The 19683-nt window shown below is 41.5% G+C and overlaps 1 protein-coding gene and 1 long non-coding RNA gene across 2 annotated transcripts in view; both read right to left on the bottom strand.

Moving 5' to 3' along the window:
• Positions 1-12753, bottom strand: part of LOC307020384 (ephrin type-B receptor 4a-like) — a 36789-nt gene extending 24036 nt beyond the window's left edge. Inside the window, exon 1 of the mRNA XM_079651706.1 lies at positions 11824-12753. Coding sequence (XP_079507832.1) covers positions 11824-11902 — 79 coding nt within the window. The 5' untranslated portion in view covers positions 11903-12753. The remainder of the gene's footprint in view (positions 1-11823) is intronic.
• A 3316-nt stretch (positions 12754-16069) lies between these two features.
• On the bottom strand, positions 16070-17494 carry LOC307020391. Its single transcript, XR_013802861.1, has 2 exons — positions 17282-17494; positions 16070-17088 (listed from the first exon to the last, which is right to left on the bottom strand). It is a non-coding gene; the product is annotated as an uncharacterized lncRNA (long non-coding RNA).
• Between the last annotated feature and the right edge of the window lie 2189 nt (positions 17495-19683).

A 19683-nucleotide genomic window follows, 5' to 3' on the forward strand; every position in this document is an offset into this window, starting at 1 on the left:
TCCATCCCTATATGCCCCTTGTTACACTTTCTCCGTGGCTTTGGAGTGAGATAGGGAAATTACAGGCCTATGAACGTTTGCCCTGCTTCGGCTACAATTAGACCTCATTTTAATTAAAGAAACAGAGTGCCAATTACCCTCATACACCGAGAGAAATGGAGACAGAGGGGAAGAACTGGGATAATGAAAAAGGGGGATGTGAGAAGGGAAAATATGTTAAAAGGATTTAGAAATGTATAAAAACGAGAGTGTGTTTGCCAATATTACAGCTATCTACTCAATCTCAGCTAGCATGAAGCCATGATAAAAACATGGTGTGCATTTCTGTACGCTTCTATACAAAGAAACCATTTACATGAACCACATGTTTGGCTTATTTATTTCAACCTAAACAACACTGTCATTGTTTTCTTATCAGTAAATTAGCCTGGTATATTTGGACGTAAAGTATTTGAATGTTTTACTGAATTGATTAGCAAAGCATCTGCATGCGTTTGTTTGGAGGTTTGGGACTTGAAGCCGCTTCATATGTCACAACGTGAGGAAACGTAATGTCCTCCAGGTAAAGCTCAGAACCTCATATGTTCTGCTTGAACATTTCCGAAGTCAATACCCTGACATTTGACATGCTTATTGGATGTTCTGATGCCTCGGGCAATTTAATACCCACATCTTATACGCCATTTTTTTTAAAGGAGTAGTTCAACAAGTTGGGAATCGTGTTCGTTTGCCTCATGCCAAGAGTGATGAGAATATCAATACTTCTCCCTTTTCTGTACTGTTAGCTAATGATAGCACCGAAAGACCGTTAGCTTAGGTTTGTTAGTGTCTTTATTACATGCTAAGCTAACTGGCTGCTTGTGGTAGCTTGATATTCATCACACAAACAGGATTCTCCATCTTGGGGAGAAGATAAATAAATAACTATTTCTTATAAAAATCTTTAATTTTGGTCACTTTCTCTTCGTATTAACATAGTCAGATGTTTCCAAGTGAGGCCAATATTCACACATGGCTAACTTTAGGTATCATTAACGAGGTTGTCTGTATTAACATTAGTTTGATGGATTACAGCTGCTAGAAAAGTCAGTGGTGTTTGTTCGGTTTGTTGGAGTATTCAAACACTCGTCCCTGAAGATTATCACATTAATTATATGATAGGAGTGATCGTCCTCCAGGTATTATTGAGCACACGTAACAAAGAATAACGCTGGTTAATCTATAAAAATGCTAATTTTGGACGTCCTTGGCACTCAGGTTATCTACTATATAGCACGTGAAGAATGCAAATGGCAAAAATGATTTCCCTTCACGATCTTTTCAGCGTTGGTTTGGTGTTTGCACGTGAACATAACAACTTATGCTCTGCTTGTGTGTCTTTGACAGAGTTGTGTCTACTGAGATTAGACCTCGGCTTCCTGTAGTTCCTATCCCCTTCCCGTCTCCTGCTCTGGTTGGGGGACGGCCGCCAACAAGCACATCACTCACATGCACACTGTTTAACCCCTTGTTTCCTACATAACAAAAGCCTCCTGCTGACCTGCTGATGAGCTCAGCGACTTTAACTGCTTGTCATGAAGTACGTGAGATGAAAGGAGCGAGAGTGAGACGAAGAAAAGGTGTTAATGTTTGACACTGTTTTCTTTCTTGTCTGAAGGGGACGCATATCAATACGTTTTGTGGTTAGTCTCTGTCCCAAGACAGGATGTGACCCAGTTAGGGAGGGAGTTTCAATTTGGACAGAAACCAAAGATGTGACGCTGCTGAGACTGAAACCGACTGACCCAAAGCACTCAGGATTAAGTACAACTCATCACTGACTCACTGGACACAGATTTCCCCAATCCGTCGCGGAGCTCTTCATAATTAATTCACTACAGCACTGAGACTCTTTTGAGTTAGTCGTTTTCAAGCCGAACATGTGTTCTGATCCCTCGGCTAATCACCTTTTATAATTGTAGCTCAGTGTTAAATATGAATACATCTGTGAATCACAACAGAGGTAAGGATTGAAAACAAGCTTCTCTCCGGTGTTGGAACACAAAACAAATGTTGATTAATCCAGGCTAGTACCCAAAGGTACATCCACGATTCATTGCCATTCCCTTTTGATTAAATGCGGTAAAGTGGAGTGGAAAACGGTCCCATTATTAAAGTGGCACAAGTTCAAGGCGAATATTTACTTTTAACACGCTGGTATTAAAAGTGTTGACCCTTGCACAAAATGAGGTACGAAGGTTAAGAGCATATGAGACAAAGACTTGGTGCTGTGGCTTTTTATATCACTGCCTAGGAGTAATGAGGTTTGACCCACAGTGTCAGCTGCTGAACATTGTGTGCATCTTGGACTGCTTCTCTCCCTCGGACAAACAAAATCCACAACATATCTCAAGAGGCCACAGATACTCCCAAAGAGACTGCAGCGGATGAAAAATGAACATTATATTCAGGGAGGTGACATCTATGACGGGTTGAAAATAGATGAGCGTGTAATTATAGGAAGTGTTTTTCTGTTGGACATCTGCTCAGCAGGAACTGACGAATATTGGCAAGAAGAAGTGAAAGCAATAGATTTGACTATTTATTTCACAACAGGAAGAAGGAAAACAACGTTTCCTGTTAAATTGTTAATCATTCAGTTTCTAAGTAGACGCCTCTAAGAACTCCGAGCCTTAAACACATCACTCGGTGGATCTCTCATACAGCGCGATTGATTCATTTGCCTTGCTTTACAGCACATTTCAGCTACTTTGGAATATTGATCTGCCACTGAGTGAATTCACCTCCCGCTACTTCCAATTATGGGCCCCACTTTCTCAATCCCCCTTCAAAAATAACCCGACTCTGTGAAAAAGTGAAAGGCTTCTTGAGAACACTGTTGCAGGCTACACCAACTCCCTGGTGGCTTCCTGATACAGAATCCTATAAGGAGGGGGAGGAGGAATGAATTACAAAGGGAAAGTTTAAAAGACTTTTTATCAACTCAGTGTATTTTTAAGCAGGGTATACCGCACTTTTTAAGTCCTCTGCTTTTCCCCAGGATATGCCGTCTTTAAATAAAGGATATAAAAAGAGAGAACACAGGAAATAATGCAGACCAAGAAACCTAAACACAATCTTATTTACTATTGTGTGCGATTATATCCTCAAATTTGGGAGGCTGAAACCACGAGGTGTTTTCTGTTATTTAGTGATTTATTCATCGACTAATTCTAGCATATTAATCCACGACTTGTTGTATCTTTTAAAATTCTCTCTCCTACATGTTTCATTCTTCTGTCTTTTAAAACAATTATTTTCCTCTGCCCTCCATATAGATATTTTTTTAACTTGTTTCTTTAGATAATTATAACAATCCTTTTGCTTATCCTTAATCTTTATTCAACATGTTTTTGTGTTAATGCATCTAGATCTCCTACCTGCTGCTGTAGCTCCGTAGGAGGAGATAAGTGGGTCACATGTATTGATTGGAGTACCAGACACATCTATATTCATCATGATGTAGCATCAAAGGAAGTCATCTGCTGGAGTCTGAGTCTAAGGGAATATATCATTATAAAACATATGAGCTTGAAAAACGGATTATTTATTTTTTAGAGAGCCCTTGATTTCTACAAGATGGATAGTTAAGTGCTTTAGTGGACAGACACATTGTAGCCTTTCAGTTAGGGCTGCTCGATTATGGCAAAAATCATAATCTCGATTATTTGGGTCAATAATTGATATCACGATAATTAAAAACGATTATCCATTTACTTTGAAAACACGATTTAAGAACGATTATTAAAAACGATTATCCATTTACTTTGAAAACATCCATGTATTGAAAAAAAATGTAACAGTATATTTTTAACAGTTGATTACCCTGAACTTTAAGTATATTCAACTGAAACACCAATAAAAAAAAAATCTAAAAAAAAAAAAAAAAAAAAAAAAATCATTTTATTTCGAAGACGTTGTTTTCGTAATCGTTGCAAGCCAAAATCGTAATTGCGATTCAAATACGATTAATTGAGCAGCCCTACTTTCAGTATTTCAAAAGAGGATTTCTGTGCTGATGCTTTTGGTAAAATGCTTTACTTTCTTAGATGTCGTCAAAGGCTGACAGAGTTGAGGAGAAAATAAGGCAACTCAAAACTAAAATACATCTAATTCGAAAATATCTCTAAATCAGGCAACTCATTCAGTGAAACAAATATGAAGTGGAAGGGAAATACCATAGAACTAAGATAGAAAACGTACATAGAAAGCTGTCGATATGTTTTGTTTGCCCTCTTGAATAAAACTCAGGTCTGAGGGCTTTCTTCAGACTCTTCGCTGCTCCATGCCTGGGAGCTATCATACATCATCTCGCTGCACTCTGTCCTGCCCTCACTCTACAAACCAACTAGCCTCAAGTTGCAATCCTTCTAAAGAAGTCTTGAAGGTAGCTGATGGTGTGTGAAGCCGGAGAGCAGAACCGTGTCACCGCAGCACAAGCACCATGAGAAAGTGCAGGTTATGTGCTTCTTTTCAAACACTTTCCCAAACCTTCAGGAATATATTCACCGTCCTGTTTTTCTCCGGTCCACTGAGGGGGCCTGAGGTCAGGAGGAGTCAAAGACTGGCACCCCTGCAGGGCGGACACTTCTGAAACACGCAGCGATGAAATCTGGGATGATCTTCCTAAGCAGCGGGGGGACTCTGCCACCCCCGTGTTTACTGTGTCTTCCAATCATCACACCAAATAGTTTTGCCAGTTAGAAAAACGACACGTCAAGATAAATTATTAGCACGTCTTGTGTCACTTCATCACGAACAGAAAGGACTGGGATCAGTTCCAATACGTAGTAGTGTGTTTACATACAGGGCTGGAATGATATGGTATAGAGTTGCAGCAGTCAAATTGACTCCCATTAGAGCAGAAAAGCTAGACATTTTATTAACTTATATATGATAGGTGAATATCTTATTTCAATACCGGCTTGATGAAAAACCCACACAGCTCTATCCATCACAGCGACGCATTTAACAACTCTCAATGAGCCCCAAATATGTCTACTGCTGTACTTATAACAGTGTTATCAAAGCCTTTACTGAAGCAGAATCTATAATACAAATGGGGGGGGAAAAAGGAAATGTTTCAGCAGAAAACGCACACACACAGCGTTCAGTGACTAATCTGCAGTGGGTGGTGGACAGCTTGGAGCTAACAGTGAAGACTCCAGCTAAATAAACCATCTAAAGATTGACACATCTAAGTAGAGATACAAGAAAACAGACTCTCATCGAGAATTTGCACTTGTGTTCTGACGCACTTTCACATATTCAAACATGAACAGGCGCACACAGAGCTAATTCTCTTCATCAGTCTGTGCATAGCTCCTCCATATATATATATATATATATATATATATATATATATATATATATATATATATATATATATATCAAATAAAGAGGAATTCATCTCTACAGCAGTGATAGAGCACCAGCAAGCTACATTATGTTTTACGCAAGGAGGGGAATTCAGTAGGTTGCACTGACACTGAATTTCCAAACCACACTTTAGTCCAGTGTCTGAAAGATTGACCGAAGTCAACAATACAAAGACTGTACTTCAAATGATTGGATGGAGTCGATCAGAGAAAGCAATCAGTAATCATTGAAGAAATGGTAAAAACATGACAGAAAGAAGATTGTGTGAGCAACACCACTTATATATAAAGATACCACGCTGCCAAATAAAAAGGTGTTTAATGCTTCTTTAAGTGAACTGACCCATTCCTATTTGGAGCATGACTCCCCTTAAAGCTGTGTGCAGGCAGTAGGAGGGCAGCTAGCGCACAGGAATGTCTCTGCCGCTGGTGTGAAAGCAGGCCCTGGGAGACATTCAGAAGCTGTGTGCACGCATGAAGGTGGAAGCAAAATAGTCACGAGGGTCTTGCGGTTGATGTCGAAACCAAGTGAATTGAATTTGAACTTAAAACGGGCATATCAAACACCAGATGTAGGTCAACCTGTGATGCAGGGATGAAAATGTCGGGGAAAAAAAATCGAATCAAGCCCACTGATGTCGCATGCTTCAAACGGAGATTTATTTTACATTACGGTTGCTTTTTTCTAATCAATTCTTGCACATCCAGCCTCTGACGATTCGTCGCTGGGCCCCGTGTTGCTTTTACTTCCCTTGAAGATTTCATTCTATTTTTGAATGTAACGCCAAAAAACCGACACAAGACAACAATGGCGCTTCTCTAAAGATGTTTTGCCGCACAATGCCCAGTGTTCCTCTGTGATTGGCGTGCGAGATAAATGAGAAAGATTGGCCGGCGATAAATAGCTCCTTCTCATTTGTTGTCTCCTAATTAAACGTCTTTTTTTAATCCCTTTCTTATAATCCCATATTCATCCCATCACATAAATCTCGCATATCTGGCCCCAGGTGTATCTGATTACTGAATGCAAATAGGCACTATACATACTGTTCTCATTATGCAGTGTGCAGGCGTGCACATACTTGCACCCTCCTTGCCCTCTCGGCACTTGCTCATTCTATTTCGTCGACTCACGCCGGTCTCCCCATCTCCCCTTGACTCACTTCAAAGAGAGCCCCCATCCCTCTGAAAGTGCCATTCTCCGTGGTGCTTATGGCTGATAGGCTGTGGCCTCATTCCCTCTCTGCTGCAGCCTGTCCCCATTGTGTCCCACTCTCAGAGAGGAGCGTGTGGGTGGAGGACAGACTGGCTCTCCAAAGTGAAAGCCTGACATGGATGTATGGGCTCGGGTTGAATCCTCTCGCCGAGCTAAAATATCATCCACCTGCAATTCCCGGCTGCCGTATGCATCCTTCACAGCGATAGAGGAGGGGGGGGGGGGGGGGGGGGGGGTGAGGGAGAAAAGGCACGGACTGAGGGTACTTGTGGCACTTGGATGCCTGTTTAACTCTTGAGGAAGCTAATCATGGGATTGAGGTACTGAGGATGATGGGCTACAGGCTTTCAGAGAGGGGGGAGGTTGCTTTAAATGCAAATCCCTTTCTTATAAAAATCGGTTCCGTTTAAAAGGATTTCTGGGAAACGATCCACATTTCCACGGCAGGGGAGACAGTCAGCAAGAGAAAACAGCATAGCACCAGTCAAACATCAAGGAGACAGAGGACGTGGAAAGAGTAGCAAAAGAAAAGGCTACATGTCTCTGAAAGAAGGGATTGAGGCTCAAGGAAGGCCTCTCAGATACAAACATTAGATTGAGAAGCATTATGCTATTCATCATGCTAGTTATGTCACGGAGGGCTTAGGAGGCGAAAGAATAAACAGATTGTGTAGGAAATGCAAGATTGTTTTAGTTGTTAGTGGGTTGATGTTGATCTTTCCTTCCACATAAGAGCGGTTACGTAAATATGAGCCTTCAATGTTTAAAGTCCACGTAAACAAGCATGCAATACTGTGAGTGTTGCAATCTTTTTTACAGATTGGCTTTCCTCACTGCTTCCACCCGACCAATCACCAGCACTTGACGAAAATGTCGGTGAGCCTGTGCTAGTGGGGAAATGTGTCAACCCACTCACATTGCAGAAGGGAAATTCATCTGCTTTTATGATTCTTTCTTCGCATTAAATATGTATGGAGATATTGTTTTTAATTTACAATATGTTTTAAAGCATGCAACTCTAATGGAAGTGTGAATTTATTACTCCGTTATCTCATTACTCCCACTTGGCCGCTGGCAGATCTGAGTGAGCTTAGTGCTCAGGATGAAGGCAGCAGAACACGATATGTAAATGTCAATTCTTTTTTTTAGGTTAGCTTGGGATTGGGAGAAGGTGAAATGGGAAAAACCCCTACTGTGTGTACAACTTTGCCACAGACAGTATGACACCCCTCTATCCATCATCAGAGGCTAAAAAGTGCTCTCAGTGTTTTTCACCCTATCAACAAGTCAGGGTTCTGCTAAACAAATCACACTGGCAGCTGCACTCTCTTGTTGCATGCTATTTGAAAAGATGATTTGTAAATGGAGGGAGGTAACAGCTGCAGTAACATATTGCAGTAGCAGGAGATTTCCAATATATAGAAAGATGAATTTACAACGCTGTAAAAACAGCACTCAGTACAAGCCTCCAGGCCAAAAACAATCAATTTTGCTAAAGAGACAGCGCCTTTACATGACAGCGATGTTCAGCAGACACTCATACATCAAGATACTTATCCAACACAACTGGTGAGTCATGTTGAATCAAACACATGTAATAGCGTGTAGACATGATGAATTTCAATCTACGTGCTTTTTAGCAATTTTCCACTAAGAAAAATACAGAGTGGAATACGGGATATAAAGAAAATCGAAATATTGCCAGAAAAGTTTGTATGCTTGTTTGAGATGGAGGAATTGGTTTTTCAATAAACAACAGAATGCAACCAACTGCAATGGAAACAGACTTACCGTACATATTGAATCATGACATATAGAAAATGTTTGACTTATTCGTCACAGAAGCTTCGGCTGAATCAAAGTTATACGAAAATGGCGGCAGACGAAAACATCAGATCTGTTTTGGAGCCATTAGGAGAATGTAAGCTTCCTAAAACCTGTTTCTGTTGTCGAAGCTTAGACTGATGATGCAACATTCTGTGTTTTGCTGCGTCTTGTTTCAAAAAGAATTTACTCGCAATGATAAGTGTTTATTTTGATGCAGTCATCTATTATTTGCTATACAGAAGTGGATGAAAATGTACATTAATTATAATGATCACTTTCAGGGTATATGCATTCAAGGTGGACATTTGGGCTACATTCGGATAAAAATCGAACCATATACAGTATATTAGGAGTGTCTGTCTACAAAGCTGTTTCGCTTCAGATGATCACACAGGTTATTCAGAAGCACTAGCTTTTATAAAATGTCTTTGGGTGGTGGACATTAGAAAGGAGAGGAGAGAGTACATCGCCCACTAGGGTGGAAAATTGTCCTCTAAGTTTAGATGAGAGCCGACAAGTTTTGCATCACTACAGAAAATGATGTTAATATGATTTAGGCTCTGGACTGAGCAGGTATAGACTGCAGTGCTTTTGTCACTGACTGCATCGTGCCATCGGTAAGAGAGCAAAACTGGATGTGCTAGGAATAACGAGGGGCCGGAAGGAAAACAAAATGGGTACTTTACAGGTTGAGGCTGCGTGTGGGAGGATAACAAACATTTATAGCTTACATCTGTAAGGTCAGAAAATGTTTGTTCAAAATCGCAATTGGACTACATTACTGGGATTTAATACTGGGTAAAAGCGTATGCCTTTTTCCAGGTTAAAGCATTGCTTTCAGTTCATGATAGGTCTACATTTTCCAATTCCGGGGCGAAAAAGTGTTTGTTTTTCCTGTGTGTGTGGCGAAGATGTGTGTGCATCCTCATTTCTAATTTCCATCCAAAGCCTGTTATTAATTTCCAGCCAAAGTAATTATCTGATCAAGGAGGTCTGTGTTTTAATCTTCACGGAGACAGAAGGATAAGAGATCCAAGGGCTGAACGAGCAAGTGGTGTGTGTAAGTGAGTCATTTATCCTTTAGTTGGGAAAGGAGCAGAGATTTGGTGGCTGTAAGCTTCCTCTACCCTCCCATCAGTTCATTACAGAATTCCCTACTAGGTGGAGAATAAGGGAGAGGATGATCCGGAGCGTGCTGGCAGTGGAGCGGGCCATTACCCAAGACATGGAAACTAGACATCTTGTTCACACTTGGCAAGACACAGATGTTCTGGAGTCTGTCTCCAAAAACCGTACGACCCCCTCAGCCCCCGTCTACATGTCTGTCCTCGACATGGAGCGTGTTCTGCACAGGTTTGGAACAAGCATCTTCAGGAAAAAACGGAATGGGAGCCATCTTAACCGAGGTTTCTCTTGATTCTAAAAAAAGGGGACGTGTTTGATGATTCGGCCACCGAAAACCGGCTAATTTGTTTGCTTCACACACTTAAATCTAAGGCTAAGCATCTCTTTTGTCCCAAGGAGATAAACTCTGAGTTGGCTCAGATGTAGGGCCCCTGCTGTGGATCCTGCAGCCCCAGATGAAGAAGAAGCTTCAGTTCCTTTAATGGTCTGATCCCTGGCTCCCTGAGAAGTTAGACTAAATGTTTAATGTCTGGGAAAATCCCAAACTTCTCTCTTGAAATACAGAGTCAACAAGGTTCTTCCCGCAAGAATTCAGACTCTCAGTAGCTGCGGTAACTTAACATCCCCAACACCCTCAAAGAAGAGGCATTTAGTACCAGCGGATACATGACGTTCAGACTCAAGCCAGGAGCAGTTGACAGATTCATGTTCCTGCCACAGAGTATGTGAAACCATGCATGTTCATGGTGTTCCTGTTTACAGCAACTATTGATTGGTATGAACATACTGGGGGAATAGTCTCATTGTTAAAGAGCCCATTGTTTTCTTGGGGAATTTATTTTTCTAGTCACAGAATACCTACAAGTTGGACAGTAGCCAGATAAATGGCTTTTCTATCAATGTGAGTCAAAATAAGTGTATGTGTTAATTCCCTTTTTTTTCACAATGAGGTGCTAAGAAGTGAGGGATAATGAGATCTAAAAAAAAAAAAAAATCCTACAACGTCACCTTTAGCAGCTGTGGATAAGCCTCAAACAGTGGGGACAAGAATAGCATGATGGAGAATAAAGAGTAGACTTAACAGGAACACAATAGCATCAGGCCTACACAGCAGTAAGGTGCTTTTGCAAAGCCTACTGTTCATCAGCTCTTCAAGAAACTCAATTGTGGTCCTTTGATCCGCAGTAAAACAATGGCCTATTATTTCCAAAGGCCATTTTCTGTCACTGGATTTACAGAAAGTTGTCTCTGTCAGCAGTATTCTTAACTACGCCAAATTAGTTCACTCCAGTACTGACATTTTCCCATTAATGTTGCGAAAAGCCAAAGATGTGACGGTAGATACAAATAGAATAAACACCCAGGCCTTCTAGTTGATACTTATTTGTCACTGGGACTCATTCTTCCCCTGCTGCATTAAGCCAATTATCCAGACACCGGCCTTGTTGTTATGCTGATGATGTCGAGCTATACTCGCCTGTAAAAGCAGAACATTTTGAAAGCAGCATTTTCTTTTTAACATTATGACAGCTAATTTCAAACTGTCTTATTTGCCCCCTTCAGGGATTACAAAGCTGATCCGGGACAAATTGCCTGTGAATGTCAAGCCTGCTGCCAGAAAATAATACACATTAAATCAGGATCTAGATTGTGTATTTGATACAAAGTGTTTGATGTTTTTTTTTCTTTTCTAAAAGCTAAATGTGTCACATAGATCTCTACATCAAACCACAGACAATCACATCAAGCCAAATGTACTGAATGTTGTATTCATTAAGGGTGAATCCTTTGATGACTCTAAAGGGAAATCTAATAGTGACTACGTCTAAACAATCCAATTCCCGAAGATAGCAGCAATTTGTTGGCAATAGGGTGGAAGAAACTCAAAAAAACAAGGCAACATCCAGAAGAAGAATACATGGAAAACAATCATAACTGTATCAACACTTGCATGATAACATTACTATTGGGATTAAACTATGCCTGTAAAATGTAAAAGTACTTTTAATCAGTGAGGTTGCGGCCACATCCTGCCATGATATGTCTATGATTACCCCCCTGAGATTTAGGTATTGTTCCTGCGTACCCTTGCATGGAATACACTGTACATTTTTGTGGTTTTCCTGCAATCCATTAAAGTGAGGTTCAGGATGTAATACCAATTGGACATGTCTCTCAGCCATGTAACCACAGAAAACCAGTCCAGGCAGCATTTAAAAAGAGAAACTGGAGACTCACCTTCCTCTGCAGAAGCCAGGAGAAACCAGTCCAGGAAGAAGCACCCCAGCAGGACAATGCTCGTGTATGTCAGCTCCATAGTGTTGGTGCTAAGTAGTAAAACAATAAGCGACTTCTGTTTAGCCTTGGATTAAAAATCAAGCGGCACTGGCAGCTCGGCGGTGCTCTCACCGACCGCAAACCAGTCCGCATTTAAAGTGGACCTCAGTTCAGGAGCCTCTCACACGGTGGTCAAATCACTGCAGTAAAAATACACTTTGGCTAAGAGCGGTTTCAGACTAATGTGAGTATAAAGCACGTTTTTCCCGTGTACAGCTCTGCAAATAGCAAGCGGACAGCCTGAAAACTTATGTGGATTGTCCAACTTTGTGTTGTGGTGAAAACAACAGTTAGAAACAAGCGTCAGTGTTTCAGCTCAGTCTTCTGTCAGCACAGCGGGTGCATGGTCCAAACTTGTTGTGTCCTTCGCTTTAAAAAGCTCTTTGTGCTCCACACGACTTCTCCCAAAATTCACTATGACCGAGCAGGCTGAACTGCAACCAGGGCACCTTCACTGCATCTGTATTAGGCGCAGAAATGCTCCTCTTCAGTCGGTTCGTACCTTCTTCCACAAGTCCTCTTCATGGTAGGGAAACAATCCACCAAAGTAGCTTTTTTCCCGTCAAAGCACCACAGTATTTGGGCTGCGGGTGGGGAAATCCACGAAAGGTATTGGGGATACCGCACGACACGTCTAGCCTGGCCCAGATAAAAAGGCAAAAAATGACTGAAAGTAGAGCAAAATGTCTAGTGTTTTCGCCGGGTATGACAGCAGGCTGGAAGAGCAGCGGAGAGTAAAAGTTGTGCGCTAAAGTAGCATGTCAGGCTGACTACTGTCTTCTGGTCACCGAGGACTTCATATCCGCATCAAACCCGGAGTCCAGTGGCACCAACAAGCTCCGCCCACTACCGTTTCCATAGCAGCAGAGTCATGCAAACATGATAAGATACAGGGATTCCGGAGGGCTGCTTCAAAATAAAATCCACTGGAACCGTTTTTTGAAAACAATGTATTAAATAATTTAAAGATGTTGTTTTCCTTGTGCAAAATTATGACTGTTGTATACTAACAATATGTCTACCTGTCCGATAGGTTTGCTATTGTTTTACATGATCTTTTTCATAATTGTATTGTTTTTGTATTTGCTATTTATGTTCTTAACTTTTAATTCATTTGTCTTTGTTTCTTTCTGTATATCAAAACACTAAGGCAAACCCCTTGTACGTGAACATCTTCCTGGTAATAAACCTCATCCTGAGTGCTTGGGGGTTTGCCGTATTGCTCAGGAGAACACCAATGATATGTGTAGACCATCCATCATTTCAATATATACTTTACACAAGCAAACACCTTATGTACACATCATATAAACAGCTCCTACGTTGGAACACAGCTTAGGTTGGAACTATAAATACTCTGTTGACACTTTCTTTTTCCGCCCATATTGTGTGTAGACTGTAGATATAAATATATAAGGTGCTTGTTCATGCTGATGCTTGCTGACTGTTGCACACAAATTCTAGTTGTATTCAATTGTGAGCTCATTTTGTTCATGCTAGGACCTATGTATAGCCATTTTTCCTATAACCTGTTTTCAGTTTACCCCAGCAAGGTGTTTTTACATTTAGGTAAACTGGTACTCTGGCACCAACAGTTTTGGTGCAATCTCACTAAACCAAGTCAGCCCTGTCTATTTCTCTCTGTCTCAAATTCAGGTGGCAACCGACTCAACTTTCTCATGTTTCTTTCCACACGCACTACTCAGGTTGGCTCTAAGCCTTTATTTTGACAACAGATGTTCATGACTTCCGGTTTTACTTCTGAGTGTTTTGATTGCAAAACAACAATTAGGTCCGTCCTATCCACAAGTACTGGCAGGCTGAACTGTCCTCTGTGGATGAAACGTTCAGGTAGGTGGTGGAACAGTTAGCCCAGACACTCAGTCTGGTTCAATATCCCGATGTTGGCACGATTCTAGCCCGAAGTTGGCCCGATTCATGCCCAGTTGGGGACGGGGATAATTCGTTATGCTGATCAAAATGAATAACGTCTTTACTGAAATGTGTTCGGTTTAATCAAGTACACCTCTGCAGGGCTGATAACTTCTGGAGTTGAACACATGTTGTCTCAAGTTGAGGTCAAATAAGATGAAGTTTGTGATATGCAGATATACCCCAGTCACCTGACTCATGATGCTTCCATAAGGGGCCTTCGGCAGATAAGACTTGTTTTCTTGCAGTGTCATGAAAAAATATAGATGTTGCATAATTAGCTTGGCTAGCATTAGAACTGAGCTATCGAGCATTTGTGCCACCTCACCGATCATTGAAAACATGTATGTTTTAATGACATCTTTCTCAATGAACCATCTGAATACTGCATTATTTAACGAGAACCATAACATTACCGATTCATTACTACATCAGTGCCGCAGCACAGCCTATTTTCCTATTTAATTAATGGGGGTTTTCCTCATGGGGAACAGAATGGAAGCACTTTTTGAAGAGGATCTGGGAGAGACAGCTGCATAAATAAGAGAAAATGCAGATTCTAGAGTCTAAATTACAAAATGTAAATAAGCCATTAGCAATTCAAGCTCACTAACAAGGCCATACCAGTGTTTGATTTTTGCAAGGCAGGGCGTGTGTTTCTTGTTCTCTTGGTTCAACTTGTGTTGTCAACATTTTTCTAATGTCTGTAGAGCATAATAATTGTCTGAATTGCATTAAATGTATCCATGTTATTTACATAGCCCCAGGCAGGAAGGAGGAATCTGTTGACGTACAAACAGCAGGCTAGGATGAGAACTATATGGCAAAAGACACATATTTTCCTATATGTTTCTGCCTTGCTTGTCATCAGTATCTGTACATTTCTAAGAATTTAGATTAATTGAAAATCAAATAATATAAATAGTACAGCTAGAACTTGTCCTTGACTCTTGTTGCTCATTTCTTCTTTTCTATCTTTCATCGTTGTTAATACATATAGTGTTATACAAGTGGATCCAAACTCAAAACAGCAAGCATAAGGGGGACGCTAAGGGGTATTTTACTCACTAAAGCTGTCACATTAACTGTATGCAGTGCATGAAATTCTTCTTTATAATATTTAATCAGGCTCTCACTTCCAGCTCGGGCATGCTGCAGTGGGAGCTTTACCAGGAGATATTTGGAAACACAAGGGACTGACAGATGTCTCCTGTGGTTACACTCTTCTTCTTTACACCATGATTTGTAGAATCTCTTGGTAGAAACACAAAAGAGCTTGGGATCAGAATGACCTTCCAATGTGAAGAAACAAGCTTATTTGTCAGCCGGTTGTGCAGACAATGCTTCTTTTTAGGCTGTGTTATCAAACGCCTGACTGTCATCTCAGTTTTATGCATTTTACTCTGGTGATTGACTGTCTCTTTTTATTTCCACCAGCATGTCGAAGTTTTCACTTATCCAGTGAAATATCTAAAAGCTTGTACAGACATGGCTCCTGGATCTTTCAAAAAAAAAAGGGCCCCTATCATGTTCATTTACAGGTTCATATTTGTATTATGTGCCTCTACTGTGAAATGTGTACATGCTTTCATGTTAACAAAGCTCTTTATTTTTCTCATACTGCCTGTGCTGCAGCACCTATTTTCACCCTCTGTCTGAAACCAGAGCCCAGTCTGCTCTGATTGGTTAGCTGGCCGGCTCTAATGTGACATGTCAACCACTTATGGGGCTTTCACACCAATGCGGTTACAGGGCCGGTTCGGAGCTAGAGCCTGAAAAGCAACGTTTTTTCCTGTTCACAACGCAGCGGAGCCGGCTCTAAGCTCCGGAATCCGGTTAGTTTCAAGCACCCAAAAAAAAAAACACTTTATAAAGTCAGGCAACACTAACCAGGCTTAGTGTGATTCTGTTTATTTGTACCTTACTTTGACCATCCGTTCGCTGTTATTGATCATTGTGGAGAGCAGGCAGACGTTTTGTTTTCTATTATAGCAGCTATCGGATAGAATCAATACATGGGCTGCAAAGGTTGTCATTAGGGATGCAAATTATCGATTAATTCATTAATCATTAGTTGATTGACCTTATCGATCGATTAACGATTAACTGATATAAACGGCTTTTTTCCTGAGAATGTAAATTTCTCACTGTATCGATAGTGTCTTTAACATAAAAAGCTAAATATTGCTTATTTACTGAATAAAAATGCATGCTATATTGCACAATTGATGTTTTATTGTACCAGTTAGGATAATGTGCAGATAATGGCATTTATGTAGTTTAACAAAATAAATTAAGCACAGAAAATTCAAATACATAAAAAAATAATTGTGCACTGGCTCACCTGTCGCATGTGAAACATTAAGCAAAATAAAATTAATTTTAAATAGAAATCTAAACAATATGGGTAGGCCTAGCCTACACAATATTAAGCCTACACATTATAATCTGGTTAACTACATATGTAAAACTTGAAACATTAGCAGCAGCATTTATAATCCCCTTTGGTCTGAGAAAGGTAACAGTAAGATAACTAGCCCTGGAAACTTCAAATATATTCTGAACACAACTTAAATCATCCCTGAGGAAGGTGACAGTAACATTAGAGGGCGACCCTTAGAACAGTCAAATGAAGATATAGGCTACCTCTCCTGAAACAAAAACATTCCTGTCTCAATGTGTTTTGAATAGGCTCCTGACCTAGACCCCTCTATTTTTGTTCAAGAAAATAAGCATATTAACGTGGTCAGGAGTAAGTCGTGTGCGCAGCCTGTTTACAGTCAGGCCAGCTGCTGAGAATACACGTTCTGATGGGACAGACGTGCCCGGTATGCACAGATATCGTCGTGCCACATTTGCCAGCCTCGGAAATCTTCCTTCATTGACTTTCCACCATTCTGTGGGACTGGAATCAAGGAGTGGTGAGGCATCCTTCAGAAACATGTCCACTTCCTCTTTAATGTCATCGTTGCTGCTGGTGGTATAGTTTTCACCCAGTAGAAGAGTCATAGCAGAAGTGTGTCTCTGAAGTGTAGCTCCCTGGACTGGCACATCATCTCCAGTGGTGGCTTCATTTGTTGATGTGGAGTCCACATGTTCTTCCATAGCCAGTTCAAGCAGTTTGGTATTAGCTGAGATCCTGCTTGCTGGGCTTAGAAATCCCAGGTGCTTATGCCGTGGGTCCAGCATCGTTGCTATCATTGGTGTTGTTGATGTGAGGTCTTCAGACTCAACCTGTTAAAATTAAATAAAGGAGAAAGCTAGCATTAGAGTTTTATTTAATAAGGTTTGACATGACAAGGGTACAACTGCATAAAAACGCAGTTTACACTGTGACAATGTGTTGGTGATAAGTGATTCACCCCATAATCTGTTATATAGCTCAAATGTGATCGAAGAGTTTAATTAATTAATGGCCATAGCTTACCTTCATCCGTTCCCCCAACGAAGTGCGCACTTTAGATTTGAATTCCGCCACTCTGTTGCTGTCTCCATTTGCCATCTTGAGATGCGTGTTAATCAGACTAAATGTGATGGGGTACGTGTTGGATATGGATACCTCCGTCTCTGCTGACATTACAGTAGTTGCACATTGGAGAGCCTCTAGTGCTGGCGCTATGTCCTCCATAAGCTGCCAGAAGTCGTCTCTCAACTCCAGCGTCCTCGCATCTGAAAGCTTGGTCTCTGAGCGGTCTGTTAGCACAGGACACACGGCCCATCGCTGTTCTACGAGTCTGCCAAACATCGCATGTACAGAGTTCCACCTGGTCTTACAGGACTGAATGAGCCGATGAGCTGGTAGCTGCATTTGTCTTTGTTTTGCTTCTAGCGCTTTCGTTGCTGGTGTGCTGTGATTGAAGTGCTTGACCAGCCTGCCAGCAGCTCCAATTACTCGGTTGACACCAGCAGCAGCGAATCCGTCATTGACGGCCAGATTTAAAGTATGAGCAAAGCAACACACTGATTTCCAACTGACTCGTGCGGGGTTGTTTGCTGAAACAATGTTCCGAGCGTTGTCGTGCACACAGGCTACTACACGGCCGGTGAGTCCCCATGACTCCACAGCCTGGTTCAGTTTGGCAGCTAAATTATCAGCTGTATGTCTCTCGGATAAGCTCTCCGTAAGAAGGACTGCCGACTTTACCTGCCAGTCGTTTTCAATATAGTGGCAAGTAATCGTGATGTAGCTTTCTGTAGTCAGTGCTGTCCAACAATCCGTCGTCAGAGCCACATTAGCCGCGGACAAACATGCTTTTAGCTTAGCCTTCTTAATTTCGTAGCGTGCTTCCAAGTTGGAAGTCACGGTCGCTCGCGAAGGGATGTTATATCCTGGCTCCATGAATTGTGTCAGCTCCCGAAATCCCTCGGCCTCGGTGGTGCTAATTGGCATTATATCTCTTTCAATCATCCCGCAAATTCTCTGAGTAATGCCGTCTGCTTTTCTTTGGTCGCATACTCGCCTTCCCAGCACAGCAGCAATTGTAGGTTGTGAAGGCGACGGAATGGCTAACGTTACATGCAAGTTGTTCAGGTGGTATCTTAACGAACTTGTAGAGCTGTTGTATTTAAATGTAGCACCGCAAAGTTTGCATTGTGCGTCTTTTTCATCGTTAATTAATCTAAAATGCTCCCACACTCCACTCCGTTTTGACCGCCTCATCATTGTTTGTTTTAGTTTTTTTGCCGCCTCAAGTTTGTGACAGGTCTAGCTCTAGCGGCTCGCGAGAATCTCGGGTCACGTTCAAGTACGTCCTGTGGGAAACGGTCTTAGATTACAATGTTCAATTAGTCACAATTAATTTAATTTAATCGAGTAAATTCTTTTCGACAATTAATCGATAGTCGATTAACCGTTAACATCCCTAGTTGTCATGTCCGACTATCACAAGTTGAATCATAATGAAAAATACGCCGGTAAAATGTGCCTGTAGAAAACGGCTTATGCCACAATAGGATAGCAACAACAAGTAGTCAGTTTAGCTTCGGTTGCTATGCTAACATCACCCATTTTATACCAGAGAAACTTTAATAACAGCGTGGTGATGCCAAACAGCGTCAATTCAGACTGACACACATACTTAAGGGGAATTGGGGATATGTATCAGCTGCTTGTGTGACAGTCAGACAGTGAATACTTTACTGCGGCCGCTCTAAAGTATTAGCTAACCCGGAGCTAACGGGAGAATAAACTCCCGTGGAAGAGCAGCACTGCAGCGGTCGGTAAATGCAGCTGAAACACATTAATAAATAAGGAACCACGGCACTCTGGAGAAAAGTATAAGGTTGGAGAATTCTTTATTTAATTTAACCTGGCTTCGTATGATTAAAAGCAACACGACCATCGACCCGACGCAGTCCCCCGTTGTTGTTGTTGTTGTTGTTGTTGTTGTTGTTGTTGTTGTTGTTGTTGTTGTTGTAGTGAGCACCATAACGCCGTTAGGGAGAAAATCAGCGACGTAACGGTGACGTCATGACGCAGCAGCGGCAGCACCAGTCGGGCTCTGGGCGGTGTGAACAAAACGGGGGCTGAAAAGAAAAAACGGTTCCGAACCAGAAAAGCTTTAGCACGGAGCTAGAACGGGAATCGCGTTGGTGTGAAAGCCCTATTCGAGATATCCCGCCCCTTAGCCTATCAAGTACAATGTGTTGGAGTGCTATCCAATAGTAGCGTGCATGTTACATATTGATGTTATTATGTCACGGAAAAATACAAAGGAGTCCAATGGAGGCGTTTCAGGCCGGGGGGCATGCCGTGCGTGGGAGAGTCCCACACTAAAGGAAAGGTAAAACTCCAACAAGCATACACCCTAAAAATAAGACCATTGGTTA

Source organism: Notothenia rossii, assembly GCF_949606895.1.
Source record: "Notothenia rossii genome assembly, chromosome: 9".
NCBI classification, from domain to species: Eukaryota; Metazoa; Chordata; class Actinopteri; order Perciformes; family Nototheniidae; genus Notothenia; species Notothenia rossii.